General features: G+C 48.7%; 2 protein-coding genes across 2 annotated transcripts; one reads left to right on the top strand and one right to left on the bottom strand.

The window, feature by feature from the left end:
* Positions 1 to 7,360: 7,360 nt before the first annotated feature.
* Positions 7,361 to 12,174, bottom strand: PSMB9 (proteasome 20S subunit beta 9). The gene is made up of 6 exons (XM_024557956.3): positions 12,016 to 12,174; positions 10,127 to 10,194; positions 9,285 to 9,416; positions 8,491 to 8,620; positions 8,107 to 8,248; positions 7,361 to 7,539 (listed from the first exon to the last, which is right to left on the bottom strand). Exons 1-6 carry the CDS (start codon positions 12,073 to 12,075, stop codon positions 7,412 to 7,414), a joined length of 660 nt encoding a protein of 219 aa, XP_024413724.1. The 5' UTR covers positions 12,076 to 12,174; the 3' UTR covers positions 7,361 to 7,411.
* Positions 12,175 to 12,650: 476 nt separating this feature from the next.
* On the top strand, positions 12,651 to 20,166 carry TAP1 (transporter 1, ATP binding cassette subfamily B member). Its single transcript, XM_024557984.4, has 11 exons — positions 12,651 to 13,274; positions 13,760 to 13,874; positions 14,002 to 14,132; positions 15,074 to 15,279; positions 15,719 to 15,916; positions 16,749 to 16,877; positions 17,038 to 17,226; positions 17,762 to 17,935; positions 18,190 to 18,352; positions 18,665 to 18,801; positions 19,566 to 20,166. The coding sequence occupies exons 1-11, from the start codon at positions 12,677 to 12,679 to the stop codon at positions 19,776 to 19,778; spliced, it is 2,253 nt and encodes a 750-aa protein (XP_024413752.2). The 5' UTR covers positions 12,651 to 12,676; the 3' UTR covers positions 19,779 to 20,166.
* Positions 20,167 to 20,270: the final 104 nt, after the last annotated feature.

Genomic DNA, 20,270 nt, shown 5'->3' with positions numbered 1-20,270 from the left:
CTTATCCCTGTTTTCTAGTACTTGGCACTACCTAAGTCTCTAATGTTTCCAGTCTAACAGCTCTAATGTACACATTTGTTTTCCTGGGATTTTTGTCGAGTTTGATTATCTCTTCCAATGCCCGTTATCTTTTTTGTTTCCTCTTCTGTAAAGTCTGTGTCTGTCCCTTGTGCACTTTTCTCCAGGGGTTGCTGCCTTTGTTACTGATTTGCATTTCATTGTGTATTCTGGATACTATCCCTGGTTGGTTTGAGATAACGCAAATATCCTCTCCCATTCTGTTATTTGTCTGCAAGAGTTGTCCATGGTCTTTGTTAAAAAAAAAAATGTCTTTAATTTTGATGCAGTGAAATAGTATTTCCCATTATGGTTTTGGGGGATTTGTATAAAGAAGTCCTTCTTTGTCACTAGTCACACAGGTAATTTTTATGTTTTATTTTATTACATTTAAAGTTTCCCATTTCTCTTTGGGGGCTTCAACTCACCTGCTATTGTATGTGGCATTAGATCAGGATCTAGCTTTGTGTTTCCTTATGTGTGAGTTGTTTTTTTACAATAACACCTATTAAACAATCCATAATTTCCTTATTAATTTTTGGTGCCAATTTTATTGTATATTAGGCTTATATATATATATATATATATATATATATATATATATATATATGTGCTTGTCTGCCAGCTTTCTACTTCCATATCTCATTTTGGATTTCCATTCCTTTGTCAATTTATTATTTTTTTAAGATAACTATTGGATTTATAGTGTGCTTTTTCTCTTTCTTTAAATTTAATCCTTATTGCATTTTTTCCATTACAATTTAGTCCTTTTATACCTCCCTCCCCCCATCAATCGCCACACTGTTGTCCATGTCCATGAGTCTTTTTTCCTTTGTGCCCAATCCCTCCCTTTCCCTCCCCTACTAGCTGTCATCTGCTCTCCATCTGTGAGTCTGTCCCCATTTTCCTTGTCAGTTCAGTTTGTTCGTTAGATTACACATCTGAGTGAAATCATATGGTTTTGTCTTTCTCTGACTGGCTTATTGCACTTAGCATAATGTTCTCCAGGTCCATCCACACTGTTGCAAAGGGTAAAATTTCCTTTGGAGTTGTATTCCATTGTGCAAATGTCCCATAGTTGCTTTGTCCACTATCTGCTGATGGACACTTGGGCTGCTTCCACATCTTTGCAACTGTAAGTAATGCTGCAATGAACACAGGGGTGCTTATGTTCTTTTGAATTAGTGTTTTGGGCTCCTTCTGATACATTCCCAGAAGTGGGATCACTGGGTCAAAAGGCAGTTCCATTTTTAATTTTTTGAGGTATCTCCATACTGCTTTCCACAGTGGCTGCACCAATCTGCATTCTCATCAGTTTGCGGGTTTTCCCTTCAGTCTGGGTTCCCCCTTCTCCACAGCCTCACCAGCACTTGTTGTCTGATTTATTGATGGCGGCCAATCTGACAGGTGTGAGATGGTATCTCATCGTGGTTGTAATTTGCATGTCTCTGATGATTAGTGAAGTTGAGAGTCTTTTCATATGTCTATTGGCCATAATAATCATAGTTCCATATAATGTCTTAATGTCTTTCAAGACAAGTCTCTCTTTATATTGCATTTACTTAAAGTTTTGCTTACTATTTGAAGACCTTTGTCTGAATATATATTCTTTTTTAAAAAATGTTTTATTTATTTATTTTTACAGAGAGGGGAAGGGAGTGAGAAAGAGAGGGAGAGAAACATCAATGTGTGGTTGCCTCTCACGTGCTCCCTACTGGGGACCTGGCCAGCAACCCAGGCACATGCCCTGACTGGGAATCTAACTGGTGACCTTTTGGTTTGCAGGCTGGCACTCAATCCACTGAGCCACACAAGCCAGGGCCTATTATATATTCTTTAGGGTAAATTTATAAAAGGTCAAAAAGGTCAAATGGAGTTTCAATTGGAACTGCACTCAATTTAAAGATTAATTTTGGGAGGAGCAATTGATATCTTTATAATATTGTAATCTCACCCACAAATGCAAAATGACTCTATTATTTGAAATTATATTCAATAGTTTTTTTAGAATTTTAAATTTTTCAATGAAGTCTTAATTGAATTAGTAAATACTTTAATAATTTTTTAGCTATTGTAAATTATTTCTAATTTTTATCCTATTTCCTATTGGTCATTCTGGTGCAGAGAAGTGCCATTAATTTTCTTGTTGTTCTTGTGGCTAAAAATCATATTAATTTTTTGTTATTTTGATAGTTTGCTGCTTCTGTTGTTTTTATTTGTAAGTAGATGACTATATAATCTTCAAGTAACAATAGTTTTGTCCAGTCCTCTTATTCCTCTTTCCTTCCGTATGCGCCAGCCTGAACTTCAGTGCTGTCTCACTGGTAACTACAGTGCTCGTTCTTATCTTGTGCCCTTGAGATTTTTTTCCATTAGGTGCGCTGCTTGTCATAGATCTTTTGGAATATAATCTTTACCAAGATAAGGAAGTTCATTTGATTCCTGGTTCCTTAACTGTTTTTTTCACAAATCATAAATGGATACTTAACTTTATAAACTGATTGAGAAAAGCAGGGGATTTTTCCTCTTTAGGCTATGAATATGGTAACATATATATTTTATTATATTAAAGTATCTTTGTATTGTAAGGATTCTCCATTTGATCTTGATATAGCATTATTATTTTTAATACTGTTGAATTCAGTCCATAAATAATTATTTACTCTTCCGAACAATGTTCAAGGTGAAATTGGCCTATTTTCTTTCCTTGACTTTTCCATAACTCAGTTCGAAATCAAGATTATGCTAGCCTGATAACATGAGCTGAGCAGCTTTTAATCTTTTTTTCCTGTTTTCTGGAAAAATATATAGGGTAAGAGTTGCATATTACTTGAATGTTAGATGTTTTACACCTGTGAAACCATCTGGACAACTTTTTTTTAAAAAAATTATCTTTATCAGAGGTATTTGGCAACTTTTTCTACTTCTTCAATGTTCACTGGCATAGCAAATTTGTATTCTTGATAATTTTGGTAGCTTAACTTTTTCTAGGAATTTATCTATCACAGAGGTTTTCAAATTTATTAGCATGTACTTGTTCATAAAACCATTTATTTTTCATATCTCTGTCATATCTGTAGCTATTCCCTCCTTTGCATTCTGTGCTTTGGTTATTCATTCCTTTCTCCCCTTTACTCATGGTCAGTCTGGTTCTAAGTCTGAATATCTCAGAGATAATTTTTAAGAAGCAGCTTTGGGTTTTGTGAGTCTTTACTACATAGTTTTGTTCTCTATTAAATTGCTTTCTATTTTTATCTTTATAATTTCCCTCTTATTTCTTTAGGTTTGCTCAATTGCCCTTATTCTGGATTTTTAGAAGAATTTTAGGTTATTTACTTTTAAGTTTTCTTGTTCTAATAAATGTATACTTGAAGCTATAAAATTCTAAGTACTGTTTTAACTGTGTTTAACTGTTACATATCAAAGTTTGATGTATAACATTTTTACTACCTTGTTCTAAATGAGTTAATTTCCTTTATGATTGCTTTTAAAACCCATGTAACTTATCAATTTTTTCTTAGTTTGCATACCATGAGAACCTCAGGTATCCTTTTGTTCTTGACTTCTGATTTTATTACAGTCTGACCACAGAATGTAGGTATTTTCAGAGATATAAATACTTCAGAATTTATTGGAGTTTTCTATATGGCCTAGTGTATATTCTCTTTCAGTAAATGTTCTGTGACTTGAAAAAATTTGTTTATATGGTTTTTCATTTCTCAATGAGTCTTTTGAATCTCGTACCTAATTTCACTTCCTTCTTTGCTTTCACTTTGCTCAGCGCCAGTTGGTTCCTACCCATCTACAGCCGGCTGCTAAGTATGCGTCCTGGTAGTCTGGCTGTTGGGGGGAGCTCTGACTGTGGCATAAATATTTTCACCACGGTCAAGGTCCAGCTGCCACTGCTTAACAGCTTCCTTTCAAAATTCATAAGTGCTTTACAATCTGCTCTTACTAGCAGTATAAGACAGTTCCGGCACACGCTTCTTCAAAAAGATATTTATGTTGTATATTAGTTTTACCCCTTGGTTCCACTTTTTTCTTTTCTTTTTTTTTTAAAGTAATAATACTTTAAATTAAATTAACTGCTTTTTTTAAGGAATTAAAAAATTTTAATTGATTTTAGAGAGAAAGGAAGCGGGGAGAGAGAGGGAAACATTGATTGATTTGTTGTTCCAATTACTCATGCACTCCTTGGTTGATTCTTGTACTTGCCCTGACTGGGGATGGAACCTGCAGCCGTGGCCTATAGGGATGCCATTCTAATCAACTGAGCTACCCAGCCAGGGCCAATAAAACTACCTCCTTAATAGCATGTTCAATACTAATACTAACCCTTCCCCTTCTTGATTTCTTTGCATTTTGTGCAACATCACTTTGACTTGGTTATTCCTGAGTCTGTTTGGCTTCACTTATTTCTAAACTTTATTTTTTCTTTGTTCCAATTTCTTTTTCTCTCTTTTCTTTTTAAGATCTTATTCATTTATTTTTAGAGAGGGTGGAAGGGAGGGAGAAAGAGCGAGAGAAACATCGATGGGCTGCCTCTTGCACCCACAAGTGCACTCCCCCAAACCGGGGACCCAGCCCTGCAACCCAGGCATGTGTTCTGACTGGGAATCAAACTGGCAACCCTCTGGTTCGCAGGCAGGCGCTCAATTCACTGAGACACACCAGCCAGGGCTCTTTCTTCTTTTTAAATTGTGTCTGTCTCTGTAAGTTGCTATGAGCCCTTTTTTGGAATAAGGGGCATAAGAACACAATATGTTGGCCAATAAAGAAAAAGACAGCCTTCTGCTTTTGAAAGGCCTAAGTCTTTGCTGTGCTGTCTCAGGCATGTCACCGGCTTGTGCAGCTCAGTGGTCACCGGGGCTCACGAGGTTCATGTCTCACCAGCGAGGGACTCCCCTTCTTCCCACCCCTGTTTTGGAGGTTTCCCTACCCTCTCCCACCCACAGGATCCCCTTTCTCAGTTCCTTTGGCCAGAATAAGGGGTGTCTCCTTGCTCTGCAAGGCAGCTCTCGCTGGAGACTGTGAGAAGAAAGAGGAAAAACAATTGAAAACCACCCCGGGGAGTAGTCTTTCCAAGTTTTGACTCTTCACAATCAATCGGCTTTGGTTTCTTTTTCAGAGCCCTTTCGTGCTTGATTTTGTCTACTCTCCAGGTCCTAGCTGTGATCACCAGGTGGGTGGGCTTCTAAACTATTATTTTAAACTTTAAAATAAGTTAAATATCATGGCTAGAAAGAACTCAAGGATCTAGTAATTTTAGACCCTCCCCCCTGAGGGCATAAGACTGTTTTTAGGGTAATTTGAATTTGTATATTTAGCTGAGGTTCAGAAAGACAAGCAGACGGAGCTTCCAAGGGAGCCTACTAAGATTTCTAAGTCCTCGTGTGTCTCTTCGCTGCTCACTTGTTAGGACACTGGCATTGAATGTCAAAGCTGTAAGCCGCAGTAGAAGTCACTCAACTATTTCATTTGACAGAAGAGGCAATGAGGGCCCCCAGCCGGGAATAATTTGTGCCGTCACTCAGAAAGTGCACAGAAAGACAGGGACAGAACTGGGCTTCTTTAACACAGTTAACTCAAGCATCTGGCAACAACTTCAATTTCCTAAGTGGCAACTAACGTGCTTGGCTAATTATTGCAGATTTCGAGGAGGAGATGATAGATGAAGCTTGAGGGAATGGGAAGTTTTATGTACTGGGAGGAAAGGCAGATTTCAGCTTTTGAACTTGCTACGACTTTGGTCAGGTGACTTGCTCTTTCTAAGCCCCAGTCTGTCCTTAAACAGAAGTAGTGGAAGGACCTATTGTGAATCCTGAGGAAAAAAGACACCTGCTAAGAAGGGCTCCTGGTGGCTAAGTGGGCTCAAATTAAAAAAAAAAAAAAAAAAAAAAAGCAATGCCTAGTAGCCGTTTCTGCAGAGGGGCCTCTCACACAAACTGCACTTCAGGGAGAGGCCCACGCTGTCCTCCTGCCATCTGAGCCAGCCCTTGTAAAGGAGTCCCTGGAATCCTATTTTAACCAACAGGACTGAGGTTTTCCCTGTCCAATTGATGCTGCACAGCTCTGACCAATCAGAGTGGCTCTATCCTGACCAATCAGTACAGTGTCTTTTGGACCAATCAAATTTTAAGGATTTGGAGTTTTCATTTGCATGAGAATGGACCAGTCAGGGACTAGGGGTCAGGACCTCTGTCAATATGAGCCAGCTCCCCTTCCCACCCCAGACTGAAGTCTGTGTTTCCCCAGAGAAGACCAGGGCAGGGTCGACTGGACCGGGACAGAGCTGAGCCGACTAGCTGGAGAGAGGCCAGGCCCCAGGGCGGCTTCCCAGCCACGCTGTATCGCCACCGAGCATTGCACAGCCGCGCTGTACCGTCACTGAGCTGTTCGCACGGAATAAAGTGTCCTTCATCGCGCCCCAGCTGAGAGTTCCTGTTGGCGTTGAATTGGGTCCAACAATCATCAGCTGACACCACACAGGATTTTTTGTTTGGGTTCTAAGAGATAAAGTTTATAAGCATGTAGCAAATGCCTCGTTTGATAAATATAGATTTGGTTTTGGTTGCTACTATCCTTTGAAATTCACAAGTGCCCCCTTTGACATGCTTTTCTAGAAAATCTGAGCATTTACCACGTACTGGGCTCTAGGGTAAATGAACGCGTTACGAAAGAAAGTATTTTCCAGGTGTATTGCTGGTCCCTTAGCGACCTGTCACCTGTGTCGCTGTCGTATCTACCTGTCAGTCTAGGCCAGCGGTTTTCAGCCTTTTTCACCTCATGGCACACAGAAACCAATTACCAGAATTCTGTGGCACACCGAAAAATATATTTTTCCTGATCTGACAAAAAATAGTATAACTTTGATTCATTCACACCTAACGGCTATTGTTGTGGTGGCCGTCGTCATTTTTTAAATTTGACACTCTAAGGGAAAAGAGGTCCGTGCCCCGGACTAGACGACGAGGTGTTGCACGTTTGAAAAACTCTTGCCGCACGCTGGTCGCTTGAAAATCGCTGGTCTTAGCCTTAAAGGGATGAACCCCTACTCTTCAACTTCCACCCGCGTCCCTGGGGTGTCAGAATGAGTTTTTATTGTTCCTAATATTTCAAAATCCCTCAGTCCACGATGATCTGCCATCCTTTATGGTATACTCCCCACCCTTCTTTTCCTGGGAAAGATGTTTTAGACCTGGGGGCAAAAGAATAAAAAAGGTATGCGGACACCTGGGGTGGAAGGAGCCCCTCCCCTAAGCTTCATTTCTCTGAGTACCCATTTCCCATTGGCCAGGCTGGGTCGCTTAGTATAGAGTTTATTACAAAATAAGGAGAGGCGTCTGAGGAAGATTCACTCGTCATAGAATTTCGGCAGCTCACTGCCCAGGATTATCCGATGGTCCACACCGACAGCCGTAATGGTGACCAGGTAAATGACACCCCCACTAGAGCCGTCCCGGCTCATGGCCAGGGCGATAGCTGCAGAGGGATCGAGTTGGAGAGAGAGGGAGAGAGAGAAGGGCTCAGCTTCGAAAATCATTTCCTTCCCTTCCTGTCCAGATGCCTACCACCATCTTCCAACCTCAAAACCCATCTCCTAGAAAGGCATATTAGGTGATGTGTTAATAAACCAACCTAAAAGTAAAAAACAAAACAAAAAACCCCACCTTATATGAAATATCTCCAAATGTCCATGGTCTCAATATTCCTACCACGATCCATTTCAAGTTATAACTAGCTTAACCAGCAGCTCCCAGATCCTTGAATATTTGACAGTTGGCTCTCATGAGCTAGCCCAAGCTCGCTCCAGCACACCACTGGTCCTTACAGTAACCACTTATATTAATGTGCTGCGCACGGGACTTTGTCCTGAAGTCCCATCTATATAGTGTAGCATTGGTCCTGCCCCCTTTCACTTTCAAAAGTGTCCCAGTTTGGACATTAAATTAAATGGTCACCCAACACATTCCTCTTCCTGTTCCTCCTACTCTACATCCTTCCCATGTTAAAACCCCTCCCCCTGGTACCCTTCCGTTGGTTAATTACCATTCGTGGTGAAGCGCCTGCACTCCTCAGGGGACATGCCTGGTTTATACGCTGCATCCACATAACCGTAAATATAGGTGCTCCCAGAGCCACCAATTGCAAAGGGCTGTCGGGTCAGCATTCCTCCCAGGGTTCCATACACCTGGGGAAGGCATCCTCAAGTCAGACTAAAGAAGCACCAATCCTCTTGCCACTGAGACAAGCAGGTGGTCTCCATGGTCTGCAGTGAAACCTCAGTATCTCCTACCCTCCTCAGTGCAGACTGTCCCACGTTTTCAGAGGCAGTGTCTTTGGAACTCAATGCTAGAAGGACAAACGACCTCCAGCTCCCTCTCTCGGGGAGTGGGGAACCCCAAGGGAGAGAGTGCACTGGGAGAGACTCACCTGGCCACCTTCGAGTTGGTCCCAGCCAGCTACCATGAGGTGTGCTGACAGTTCCTCCCGGTATTTATAGCTGATATTTCTCACCACGTTTGCAGCAGCCAGAACCAGCGGAGGTTCTTCCAGTTCCATCCTGAAGGAAATGTTAGAAAGAAGGGTCAATGTAATTTCCTGCTGTTCTACCCTTGTGTGCCATCACCTTCAGCTGTGCCTTGCCAAGTGACACCTGAAACCTGTACCTGCAATAGGGGCCAAACTCCAGCTCCCCTCCCACGTGTGCAGGGGAGTCAAATCACACTGTCAAATGGTAAGAAGATTTCAATCGTTCCTCTCCTTTACCCTGTTCCACCCTCCACGCCCTCCCTGCCCAATGATACGACTCTCCGGGCTACCAGAGCCCCGTCCTTGTGTGTGAAAGCAGACAAGCATTACTTCCACCCCAGTGACCTTGGTTTCCCATAGGGTGACATGATACATGGACCACATCATTATTTTCTCCCTCATTAGTTATAGTAGGATAGGGATGTACAGTTTTCAAACTGCCTTCATGTATATCAATGATTCTCCAAGTAACTGCCTGGTGAGTTGGGTAGGTACTACTATCTCCACTTTACGGATGTGGGAATCAGCTTGGAGACATAGAAGTGTGTTAAAAGTTAATAAAAGCAGGAGTTAAAACCAGAATTTTTCTTTAAATTTCCAGTGCAGTGCTCTGGGAACAGGGCACTCACTGTATGGGGGTTCACTGGTTGGGGGAGCTCTAGCAGGGGTGGTGTGAGGACCCCAAAGCTTCATACCCATGGAGCTCCAGCTGGTAGGCAGCCATGTCGGCCACAGCCTGAGCGTCAGCAGCCGAACCGGAGAGCGCGCAGTAGATGCGATGGTGTAAGGGGGACAGCTTGTCGAACACCCGGTTCACCACAGCCTCTCTGCAGGGGAGGGGTCAACAGTCATCAGTGTGAGAGCTGCAGGCGGCTGCTCCGTGTTTCCCAAGTTTATCTGACAGGACAGCACGGACTGCGTGAAATGTAATGCTTGGATTAAAGCAGGAAGCATAACATCCTCCCAAGTAAATGAGCCACTGCAAGTAATCAAAATGAGACTTATTTTCAGGCTTGGATTTTATAACAAAATAAAAGATATTAAGTTAAGAATATTGCTACTCTTATCAATTTTTCTTTACTGTTAGCCATCCCGAGGAAGTTGTGTGTTCTATGGAACATAGAGTGATGTTGCTCTAATCTCGTACTCATTTTGCATGTGAGGAAACTGGCAAGGAGGGAGAAAGACAAAATTAGTTCAACATGGGACAGATGAGAAACCAGAATACCTGCTTGTCAGAACCATCTTTTCTATCTCTAAATGTAGATGGATGTGGGGCCCTCAAGTCTCTATCCGTATCCCTTTCTCAGACCCTGTCCCTTCCAGGGACAGGCCACATAGCATCCAGGCCCTGGACCTCCTCCGTGAATTCAGAGACCCAAGCACCCACCCAATATCTTATTATAGTGACCTTTCTGAAAGGTTAGCTCCATTTCCCCAAAGTTCTAGTCCACCATGCTCTTCACGAATGGGTAAAAAATTGCATATTTGGGGCCATTCGCTTCTTTCCAAAGCATATGCCTTCACTGGTACTCACCCTGCAGACACCCGAGAATCAGAACCGACCACAACGCCTCCATCGAACTCCACTGCCATGATGGTTGTCTGTGGAGACAGAGAGGATGGGCTGTCAGAGCAGGAAGAGCCCTCACTACGCCTTCGCCCTCAGTTACGCGGTGGCACTGCCTGCAGCCGCCCTGTGGCATAAACTTAGGAGCCTTTGGGTGCGGGGTTCAGGTCAGAGGTGAGGAGACCTTCCCAGAGAGGGGAGGGGGCCGGCTCAAGGTCACACATTTATTCAGGCCAGATCTGACTCCCAGTATAGGACTTTTTTTCCCGTCTTTCCATTTTCTCCACTGTCCCTCCTGGCTGGAAGGGAGTGCCACAGCCTGGCCATGGTACAACACAGGAGGACCTGCAGCGTACACCCCGACCTTCCGAGCGGAATCCTTTCCACTGTAAAGAGAGAGCTGGGGATAAGGCTCCTAGAGGCAGAAGTCTGACTCAGGGGGCCCTTCCAAGCACCAGTGAGGCAGCCCCACAAGTGAATTACAACCTCCCGACATGGGCTTGTGTGTGCAGATGTGGTACGGACCTGACAGAGCAATTACTGTGACCTTGGAAACAAGTTCAGGTCTATTTTGGGTCCAGAATCCTCCACCCACACCCTCCTTAATTACGACTGGGCCCTTCAGTTTAATGAACACAGGAAAACATCGAGGGGGGCCGTGGTCAGCAGGGCCAGGTCTTAAGGAAGGAGGAAAGCAGGAAAGAACATGAGGCAGTTTAAAATAAAGATTTCATTTAAGGATTTCTGATGAAGAGGTAAATAGATACTCAGCAGTCGGGAGAAGAGATCTGTACCAAGAGATGATTTGATGGAAGAGTTCGAGCTGACTTTTCCAGGTCAAGAAAAGAAATTAAGGAAGGGTGAAGGAGGATAAAGGTACGCTTTTCCCACTTTCACTGAATTGGAAAAAGCCTTAAAGATCCCTGGTTCAAATGAGAAGCTGAGTCGCAGAGAAGGTAAGTGACTTGTCCAAGGTCACACGATTAACAGCAGACCTGAGACTAGAATCTAGGTGTAACTGCTATTTCCTACTTTCTGCAGCCCATTGGCAGTGAAGGGAGATTTTCTAACTTCTTGCCACTCCGTAAAGAACTCTGGCCCTCAGGGGCCCTGTCTGCTGTCCGGGCAGCGCTTTCCTGAACGCTGACTTACTGAACAGAGGCCCAGAGGACAGGGGTAACCACATCCTCAGGGTCAATCCTCCGGAACAGTGTGCCCCAAGAGAAGGTGGTGGCCATGGTCTGCGAGCAGAAGCCAGCCAGCGTCGGGCTGCCATCCCCCAGCCCTCCGGCAAAGTCCCTGGCACCTGCATGGCAGTGGGCAGGGATGGGAGCTGGCACCCTCTGGGCCAAGCTGGAGAAGGGCACCACCATCTCACACGGAACCCCCATTATCGGTGCTGGGACACGATTGACTACCCAGGTGCCAATCTATCAAAAGTCCGCGTGATGCGCTGGCCCTTCTCATTCAGCGCCCACGTTACCCTCTCCCAAACGCTGTCCTGTTTCACCCGGGGCACCATTTCCTTATCTCTTTGCACCTTCTCTAACCCCCTGCCTTGGTTTAACCACCCCTCTTTCTAGCCAGAGTGAAAGCGAAAGCGCTTTAGAGCTTCCAGCTAAGAGCCAAAGCACCCCCTTCTCCACCAGCCTCGCGGGCCCAGTCCCCTGGTGGGCCCCCAGATGACTCCCTTCGGAACAGAAACGCCCTACATTCATTGAGAGCACTGGGGCACTGAGGACTGCAAGCCACCTCCTCACTCTCGTTAGTCTCCGCATTCACTCCTCGGCGTCCAGAGCCCCCAGTCGCTCCACCATCTCCCCCCTTCTGCTGACTCTCAAGCCCAGACTGATTACCCCAGTGTGGACTTCTCCGGCCCGGGGCAGGTCCCCTGTGGGTGGTCCCGCCCGCAGCATCCCGGCGCCGCACCGCTCGCAGCCTGGGGAACTGGATTCCGACCTGGGACTGCGCGCAGCGAGCGCCCGCGGCCCCACCCCCTCGCCGCGCCCGCCAGGGGGCGCTACGTCCCCCTGCGCGGCTCTCACCGAGGCGTCAACCTGCGTGCGGCAGATCTGCCTGGAGACAGGTGACCAAAGAGCCCCGCCCCGAGGCTGGGGACGTCGGGACAGGACAATTAGGCTGGAGCGGGCCAGAAAAGGAGCCGGGACGGGCGTGCGCGATGGAGAAGGTGGGGCACCGACGCTGCTCGCCAGAACCTCGGGTCTGGTTTCCACGCCCTTTCCCCCAGACAGTCGGGGCTGGCACGTGGGTAAGTGGGCGGACCCAGTGCGCCCCCGGCGCTTTCGTTTTCTCTTTCCCCTAAACCGCTCGCTTCTAGCCAGCGCCACTGGGCTCGGCCGGTTCCCGGGACTTCCCGGGAGCACCGCCCCGGCCTGTTTTTCTCCCTCCCCAGCCCCGGCCCCCGCGCGCCGGGGAGGGGACTCGGACAGCACCCAGAGTCTCCCGCCCAGCCGGGACCGCAGAGAGTCCCCGGCCCGGCGGGATCGCCGCGCGCCGATGGCCAGCTCGGGGGTCCCCGCTCCCCGCGGGTGCCTCTGCCGCTCTCGAGCTGCCCTCGCGTGGCCCGGGGCAGCGCTGCTGCTTCTCGCCGACTGGGTGCTGCTCCGGCCGGCGCTGCCCCGAGTGTCGTCCCTGCTGGTGCCCGCCGCGTTGCCGCTGCTCCGGCTCTGGGTGGCGGGCCTGAGCCGCTGGGCTGGGCTGTGGCTGGGGGCCCGTGGGCTCCTCAGGGCCACGGCTGGCACCAAGCGTGGAAGCGGAGGAGGCCAGGGATGGCTGCCTTCTTTGGAGCCACTGGCGGCGGCCCTGAGCTTGGCGCTGCCCGGACTTGCCTTGTTCCGTGAGCTGAGCTCGTGGGGAGGCCCCGGCGACGCCGGCAGCACCCGGCTACTGCACTGCGGAAGTCGCCTGGACGCCTTCGCCCTCAGCTACGCGGCGGCACTGCCTGCAGCCGCCCTGTGGCACAAACTTAGGAGCCTTTGGGTGCGGGGATGTCAGAGCAGTTCGGGAGACGCGGTGCGTCGGCTTCTAGGCTGCCTGGGCTCAGAGATACGCCGCCTCCCGCTGGTTCTGGCCCTGTTGATCCTCTCCTGTCTCGGTAAGGGACTCAGGGGAGAGGGACGGGCGCTAGGGGACTGGGCGGGAATCAGGAGGCATGGGCAGCGAGGTAGGTTGGTGAGTTCTGGGGAACGTGCATCCGGGGACGACGACCCAGCTCCGGGGCTGAGGTGCCCCCTCCGGACCGGGTGGCAGCCAGGAGTCAGGGCCCCGGGCACCGCTTCACTGGGCCACCCGGGGCAGGGCCTTCCCTCTGTGTGGAAGGCAGCGTCTTTCATACGTGCGCATCTTGCTCCATGACCTCTAGGCTTCCTCCTTCAACTCGTGAGGGTCTGATGGGGCCCCAGGACCGTGAGCTCCAGGGAGGCCTGCTCGGGCGCAGGGTTCTGTTCCCAGTGCTGCTCCCGCGCCGCCCTCCGGGACCTCGGTGAGGGCTGGAAGGGGCTGCGCTGGGGCAGACAGATCCTGGCTGACCTGCTTGGACTTGCAATTTGTGGCTGACACGTCTCTCCTTTCCCTCCCCAGGCGAGATGGCCATTCCATTCTTCACCGGCCGCCTCACGGACCGGATTCTACAAGATGGGGCGGTCGCTGCCTTCACTCGCAACTTAACTCTCATGTCCATTCTCACCATAGCCAGGTCTGCGGCCCGCGAGGGGGAGGCCGAGAATGGGGGACTCTGAAAAAGCGCCCCGCCCTTCAGTGGGAACCTTCTCTCTGCTCCTCGAACACACCCTGACCCCCCACCTCCGCCTCTGTCTCCCCAGCGCAGTGCTCGAGTTCGTAGGGGACGGGGTCTACAACAGCACCATGGGCCGCGTGCACAGCCGATTGCAGGGCGAGGTGTTCCGCGCTGTCCTCCGCCAGGAAACAGAGTTTTTCCAACAGAACCAAACAGGTTTCTCCTGGAACCCGTTCTTTGTGCATCCGCGTGCTAGTTCTGCCCCTGTGTGTCGGTCCCCTTTTACTCACAGCCCCGATCTCTCTCACACGTAGACACCGTCATTTCCTATTCTTGGCGTAGCTCCAGAGCAAAATATTGCACTCTTTGCCTTCAGAAAAAACCTAGTTTTCCACCCAAGACTTTTATCGTAAATTTATCAGCATATGTGTACTTAGAAGAATTGGCAAACCTGGAAATTTGGAGATCACAGAGCCCAAGTGCCTCATTTTACAAAAAAGGAAACTGAGGCCCAGACCCTAAATGCTGAAATGTATATGGTCACATATGGTCACAGATGAACTTGGGGACTGAACCCATTTCTTGATTTCTAATTCAGTGCTTGGTAGAAGTCTAACAGAGGTGCAGAGAACCAGAATTCTTGGCATGACAGAAATAAAAAGGCTCTTTCCGCCTACATACGGCGGGAGGCTCAGTAAGTAGAAAGGGAGAATGAGCCCTAGAGACCCATGGAGTCTTATCTGGTAGAAGCCATCAACGTCACAGTTCCTCACAGTTCCGGGGCTGCTCTCTAGCAGGACCCTCCCTTTTTCTCCGGCTCTGTTACGTGATCAGCTTAAGCCGTTCTGGCCTAAGTGTGCAGAGTTGGATGGATACACAAGTTCTTCAAGGAACACAAATCTGCCAGAGAAGTGGGAGTTTACATGGGCATCAGTTTCTGTATAGTGAAATGAAGCCTTTTGGCCAGACTTCGCACTCTGACACGCTCCGGCTGTACCGAAATCTCGGAACGTCGCTGTACCCCCAGACCTTCTTTTCCCCACCAGCCTTAAAAACCACGTGGACACCCCTCCCCCAGCACCGTGGCTCACTGCTAGTCCCTCCCATTCCTCCGAGACCCTCAGTCACTCCGCTCTGTTTTCCCCAACCCCTGGCAGGAGCCATCACATCTCGGATAACTGAGGATACGTCCGCCCTGAGTGAGTCTCTGAGTGAGAAGCTGAGCCTGTTGCTGTGGTACCTGGTGCGGGGGCTGTGCCTCTTGGGGCTCATGCTCTGGGGATCACTGTCCCTCACCGTCGTCACCCTGGTTGCCTTGCCTCTGCTTTTCCTTCTGCCTGAGAAGCTGGGGAAGTGGTACCAGGTATGTCCAGGGAGTTGCCCAACCTACACAGACTCTCATCTCCCACTCAGTTCCTCTCAGATTTCTTTCCTGGCCCCTCCCTGACTCTCCATTCACGAACTCCTGGTCTCTGTAGTCTGTGCTGCCAGACTCAGGGGGAGTGTTGATCTTCATATTCTCGGTGTCTTCTCTTCTAACTTCTGCCCACAGCTGGTCTTTAAGGACATGGTCACTCATCTCAAGAATACGACCCCCCAACCCCCGCCACCGCCATTAGCCTCCTGAGTCATTTTCTCCTCTTCTGGATCCCTTTAGTATCCAAGGGGTAGATCTGTGTTCCTTCACTTCTCTCCTGTCCCTCTGTCTCTTCTCACCTTTAACCTTTAACCAGGTAACCCAGGTACTACTTTCTTTGTGGTTTGCCAACCCTGTGTGACATCTCTTGTCTATGTCTCCACAGGTGCTGGCAGCACAGGTGCAGGAATCCCTGGCAAAGTCCAGCCAGGTGGCCATTGAGGTTTTGTCAGCTATGCCCACCGTCCGGAGTTTTGCCAACGAGGAGGGTGAGGCCCAAAAGTTCAGGGAAAAACAGCAGGAAATGAAGGCACTCAACCAGAAAGAGGCCCTGGCCTATGCGGTTAACCTCTGGACTACCAGTGTGAGCACCTGGAGATGAATGCCCTTTCCCTGGTCCCTAAGGTGCCTTGAGTCCATTCCCTTTTCTGCGACCCTGCTCCACACCCCTCTTCCACTGGGCCACAGTTGGTTCGGTGTTCTCATCCTAGCAATCTGAGGCACAATCACCCTGCTCGGTGATCCTGACCCACTCCCTCTTCTTAGGCCAGAGGGCTTCCTTTCACTGTGATACAAAAACTGCCTAACCCCCCTTTTAGGAAGATGCCACGTCTTCCAGTCCTCGGACCTCCCCTTGTTTGTCGGGGTTTGTTCAACAAGCCATAAGTGCCTACGCCGGGGCCTGCCTCATGCTGGGACTGTGTGGCTGTGCTGGTGAGGGCCCTGGAAGTAGCAGAGCCAAGCATGGGGTGGCATCTGTGATGTCCTCAAAAAAGAACTGGACCAGCATTCCCAAGTTCCCGGCTTGGTGCTGCCATTCACTAGCTCTGTGACCGTGGCCTAGTAACTTATCTTCTCGGAGACCGTTTCCTCCCTTTAAAAAATGGGAGACACTTGACTTTGTTTATAGAGCTCTTGACATGAATGTTAGATTATTCATGGAAGCCTTTTTTAAAGAGCAAAATGCTCCCCAAAGAGGGTGATAATAGTGATGGTGATGGTGATAATGACGACTTCTATCATGTGTAATTGAGTGAGACTCCATGGGCCTCTGTGGCTCATTCTTTCTTTCTAGTTGTGGAGCCTCCTGCCGTTACTAAGGGAAAGGAACTTTCTGTCTCCTTAATACTAAGGATTCTGGTTCTTTCTCCATTAGGTTTCTACCCCAATCCCTTTTCTCTGCGGTTTCTCCACAGATCTCAGGGATGCTGCTGAAGGTGGGAATCCTATATATTGGCGGGCAGCTGGTGACCAGTGGGGGTGTGAGCAGTGGGAACCTTGTCACATTTGTCCTCTACCAGATCCAGTTCACCTCTGCCGTTGAGGTGAGCTCCTTCTGGTCTCACTCCCCGGTGCTCCTCTTTCCCCTCTTCCATCACCATCCGTGCCACCTTCCTTCTTCCATTCTCTACCCTTCTCACACCATATTACCCCGGGAAGTAGAGGAGGTGCCTGTGCCACTCACTATTCATGTCTCCCCTTCAGGTACTGCTCTCTACCTACCCCAGCGTGCAGAAGGCTGTGGGCTCCTCAGAGAAAATATTCGAGTACCTGGACCGGATCCCTTGCTGCCCAGCCAGCGGTGTGTTGACTCCTGCAAACTTGGAGGGCCTTGTTCAGTTCCAGGATGTCTCCTTTGCCTATGCCAACCGCCCAGATGTCCCCGTGCTGCAGGTATAACCTCCCAGTCCTTGCACTCCACCGAGCACTCTTTCACCTCTACCATCCTGAACTGTCTTTCTCACTTCAGCCTGCTTAGCACCAGGTACAGAGAGATCCTTCCTAACCCCTCAAAGGCAAAGATGAGCATCACCCATTCCATAAAACCGCCCCAAATTGAAGAACCAGTTTGGGTGTCCAAGGGGAATGGCAGAGGAGGCTCTCAGGGAGGAAGCTCTCACATCCTAAGGAACCGCTAAAGCAAATTCTGTGCCTCCAGCCTTCCACCATTCCTCTCTCTTGTGTTTTGTGATTTTGAATGTGAATTGTTCCTGCTTTCTCATGGTATCTGATGGCAAGTGTGTGGCATAGTGGTGCTTAGTCTTCGTTCCTGACTCTGTGCCTGTGGGCGGGTAGGAGCGACTATATTTCCACATTTTCCTCCTTTTTTCCCCTGTGGTAAAACCATGTGATGTAACAGACAGTGACAGTCTCAGGCTTAGGGGCCTCAGTCTGCCTCTTACTGTGTGGTTGATCCTCTGGCGCCCAGGGGCTGACGTTCACCCTGCGTCCTGGCGAGGTGACGGCACTGGTGGGGCCCAATGGCTCTGGGAAGAGCACGGTGGCTGCCCTGCTGCAGAACCTGTACCAGCCCACCGGGGGGAAGCTGCTGCTGGATGGGGAGCCCCTGCCCCAATATGAACACCGCTACCTGCACCGACAGGTGAGCAGAAAGGTGGTCTGGGGAAGGGTGGGGAGGACCAAGTAAGAAGAATATTCTCACTAAGTGCTCACTGAAAACTCTGAAAGGACGGTTAGGGAATGATGGGAGACTTTAGGTGGAGATGGGGGTGTGGTCAGGAGAGAGCGGGTGTGTGATTTTGTGATAAGATATCAGTACAGATTTTGAGCCTTTGATTTCCATACAACTACTCCAGTATTTCTTGTTCCTTGACTCCTCATCATATTTTGCCCCAGGTAGCTGCAGTGGGACAAGAGCCAGTGTTATTTGGAAGAAGTTTCCGAGAAAATATCACCTATGGGCTGATCCAGAAGCCGACGATGGAGGAAGTCACAGCCGCTGCAACGGAGTCCAGGGCCCACAGTTTCATCTCTGAACTCCCTCAGGGCTACAACACAGGTGCTGTCTCCACTCTTGTCCCCACCCAGGCACCTGGACCTTATCGAAACTCTAGTTCTTCTCATCCCCCTGACATCAGTTTGAAGTTTTAAGATCTTGTTCCTATGGCTCCATCATCCACACATCCTCAGAACTCCTCCACTTTCCCAGAGCCTCCGCTGTCCCACCACATCCCTGTACCCATTGTCCCTTGATTCTTCATCGTGTTTTGCCTCGGGTGGCTGCAGTCCTTGGGGAGTGTGCATGTGTGTGTGCAGGTGCGTGGGTCCACATGTGGTTATCCCGCCTTCACCTTGGCTCTTGTCTCTGTAGAGGTAGGCGAGGCCGGGAGCCAGCTCTCAGGGGGTCAGCGACAAGCAGTGGCCTTGGCTCGAGCATTGATCCGGAAACCACGTGTACTCATCCTAGACGATGCTACCAGTGCCCTGGATGCAAGCAACCAGTCATGGGTGAGACAGTCCCCTTCTTACTGCCAGTGTCCAACCAGCCGTCCTTCTTTCTCTCATATCATGTTAGTTATATGAACATCACAACTATTCAAACTGGTCCTTGCAATTCTCAGCTCCTATTAGCTTCCCCCCAAGATGCGTAGAACAAGTTACAAGAAAGTGTCTACATTCTCAGGGTCTCTGAAGCCAGAAGTAAGGAAAACCCCATTCTAATATCAATATTAATGTTAACTGAGCTTACGCTCTTGCCAGGCAAGCCCCTGGCCTGTTGCATGTGCTGTCTCACTCGTTCACCCATCATGAATGCTAGTGAGCTGAGGGCTGTTATCCTTTTTCTGCAGAGGGTGAAATGGAGGCTAAGAGAGGCTGAATAACTTATTCAGTGGCATCATCTGTTGAGTAGCAGATCCTGGACCCAAATTCAAGTCTGCCCTTTACCACTAACTCATTCTTCTTTAAAACAATATAAAAATTCCCAGTCCAGAGGCAGAGAGACTGTTTAATACCATTTTCTCTTTTCTTATTGGTTTTACCCTAGGACTCTGACTGTTATTCCACTGTTGCTCCCTCGTGTAAAGTCCTTAACAAATCAAAGATTTTACAGAAAAATGCTTAGAACTGAGTCTTCGTGGACCCCCATCCCAGGGGGTGGTTTGCACAAATGGCGGTGACCCCGGCGAGGTCTGTCCTGGCTCTGGAAACGCAGATGTCCCCCTGGGCTGGGAGTGGTCCCCAGCTCTGACAGAGTCCATGTCCTTTCTCAGGTGGAGCAGCTCCTCTATCAAAGTCCCGAGCGGTGCTCCCGGTCTGTGCTTCTCATCACCCAGTGTCTCAGCTTGGTGGAGCGGGCTGACCACATCCTCTTCCTGGACGGAGGCACCATCTGTGAGGCAGGAACGCACCAGGAGCTCATGCAGAACGGGGGACGCTACTGGACGATGGTGCGGGCTCCTGGTGGGTTGGGTGCTCCGGAGTGAGAGAATTCTCATCGCCTCCCTTTTCTCCCTCCTTTGTACACTGGAGAATCTGGAAACAGAGATCTTACCAGAGTCGCAGAGTTGTCAGGAGTGACATCCTAAAATGTAATCCCCTAGGTGATACTTGCAATTCCGCTATGAGTATTACCCTCGCTCGAAGATCCTCGTGAAAAAACAGAATCCCTGGGAGAAAACCGGCTTATAACTAACTCCTTAGTGTAACTAGGTGGACAGCCAGGGTCAGTGTGACTAGCACTCTGAAAGTATTTATAATATACGGAAAGGAAAGATCAGCTACTTCCAACGGAACCAAAGGCACATGTGTGCTGTCCCATAAGCACCGTGTGGATTCTTGGTATTTATAATAAAATTGGTGTTTTGTACTGTGGTTTCTTGTGTTTTCCGCGCACTGAACGGCTCACTGACGGCCGCAGCGCACGTTTCAGGAGCCTGGTGTCTTCCTTCCTTTAGTACCCTCCGCGTGTCCCAGCC

Source organism: Desmodus rotundus, chromosome 11 (genome assembly GCF_022682495.2).
Source record: "Desmodus rotundus isolate HL8 chromosome 11, HLdesRot8A.1, whole genome shotgun sequence".
Classification (NCBI taxonomy): Eukaryota; Metazoa; Chordata; class Mammalia; order Chiroptera; family Phyllostomidae; genus Desmodus; species Desmodus rotundus.
The sequence above is the reverse complement of the archived record's forward strand: the minus strand, read 5'-3'. Positions and strand labels throughout refer to the sequence as shown.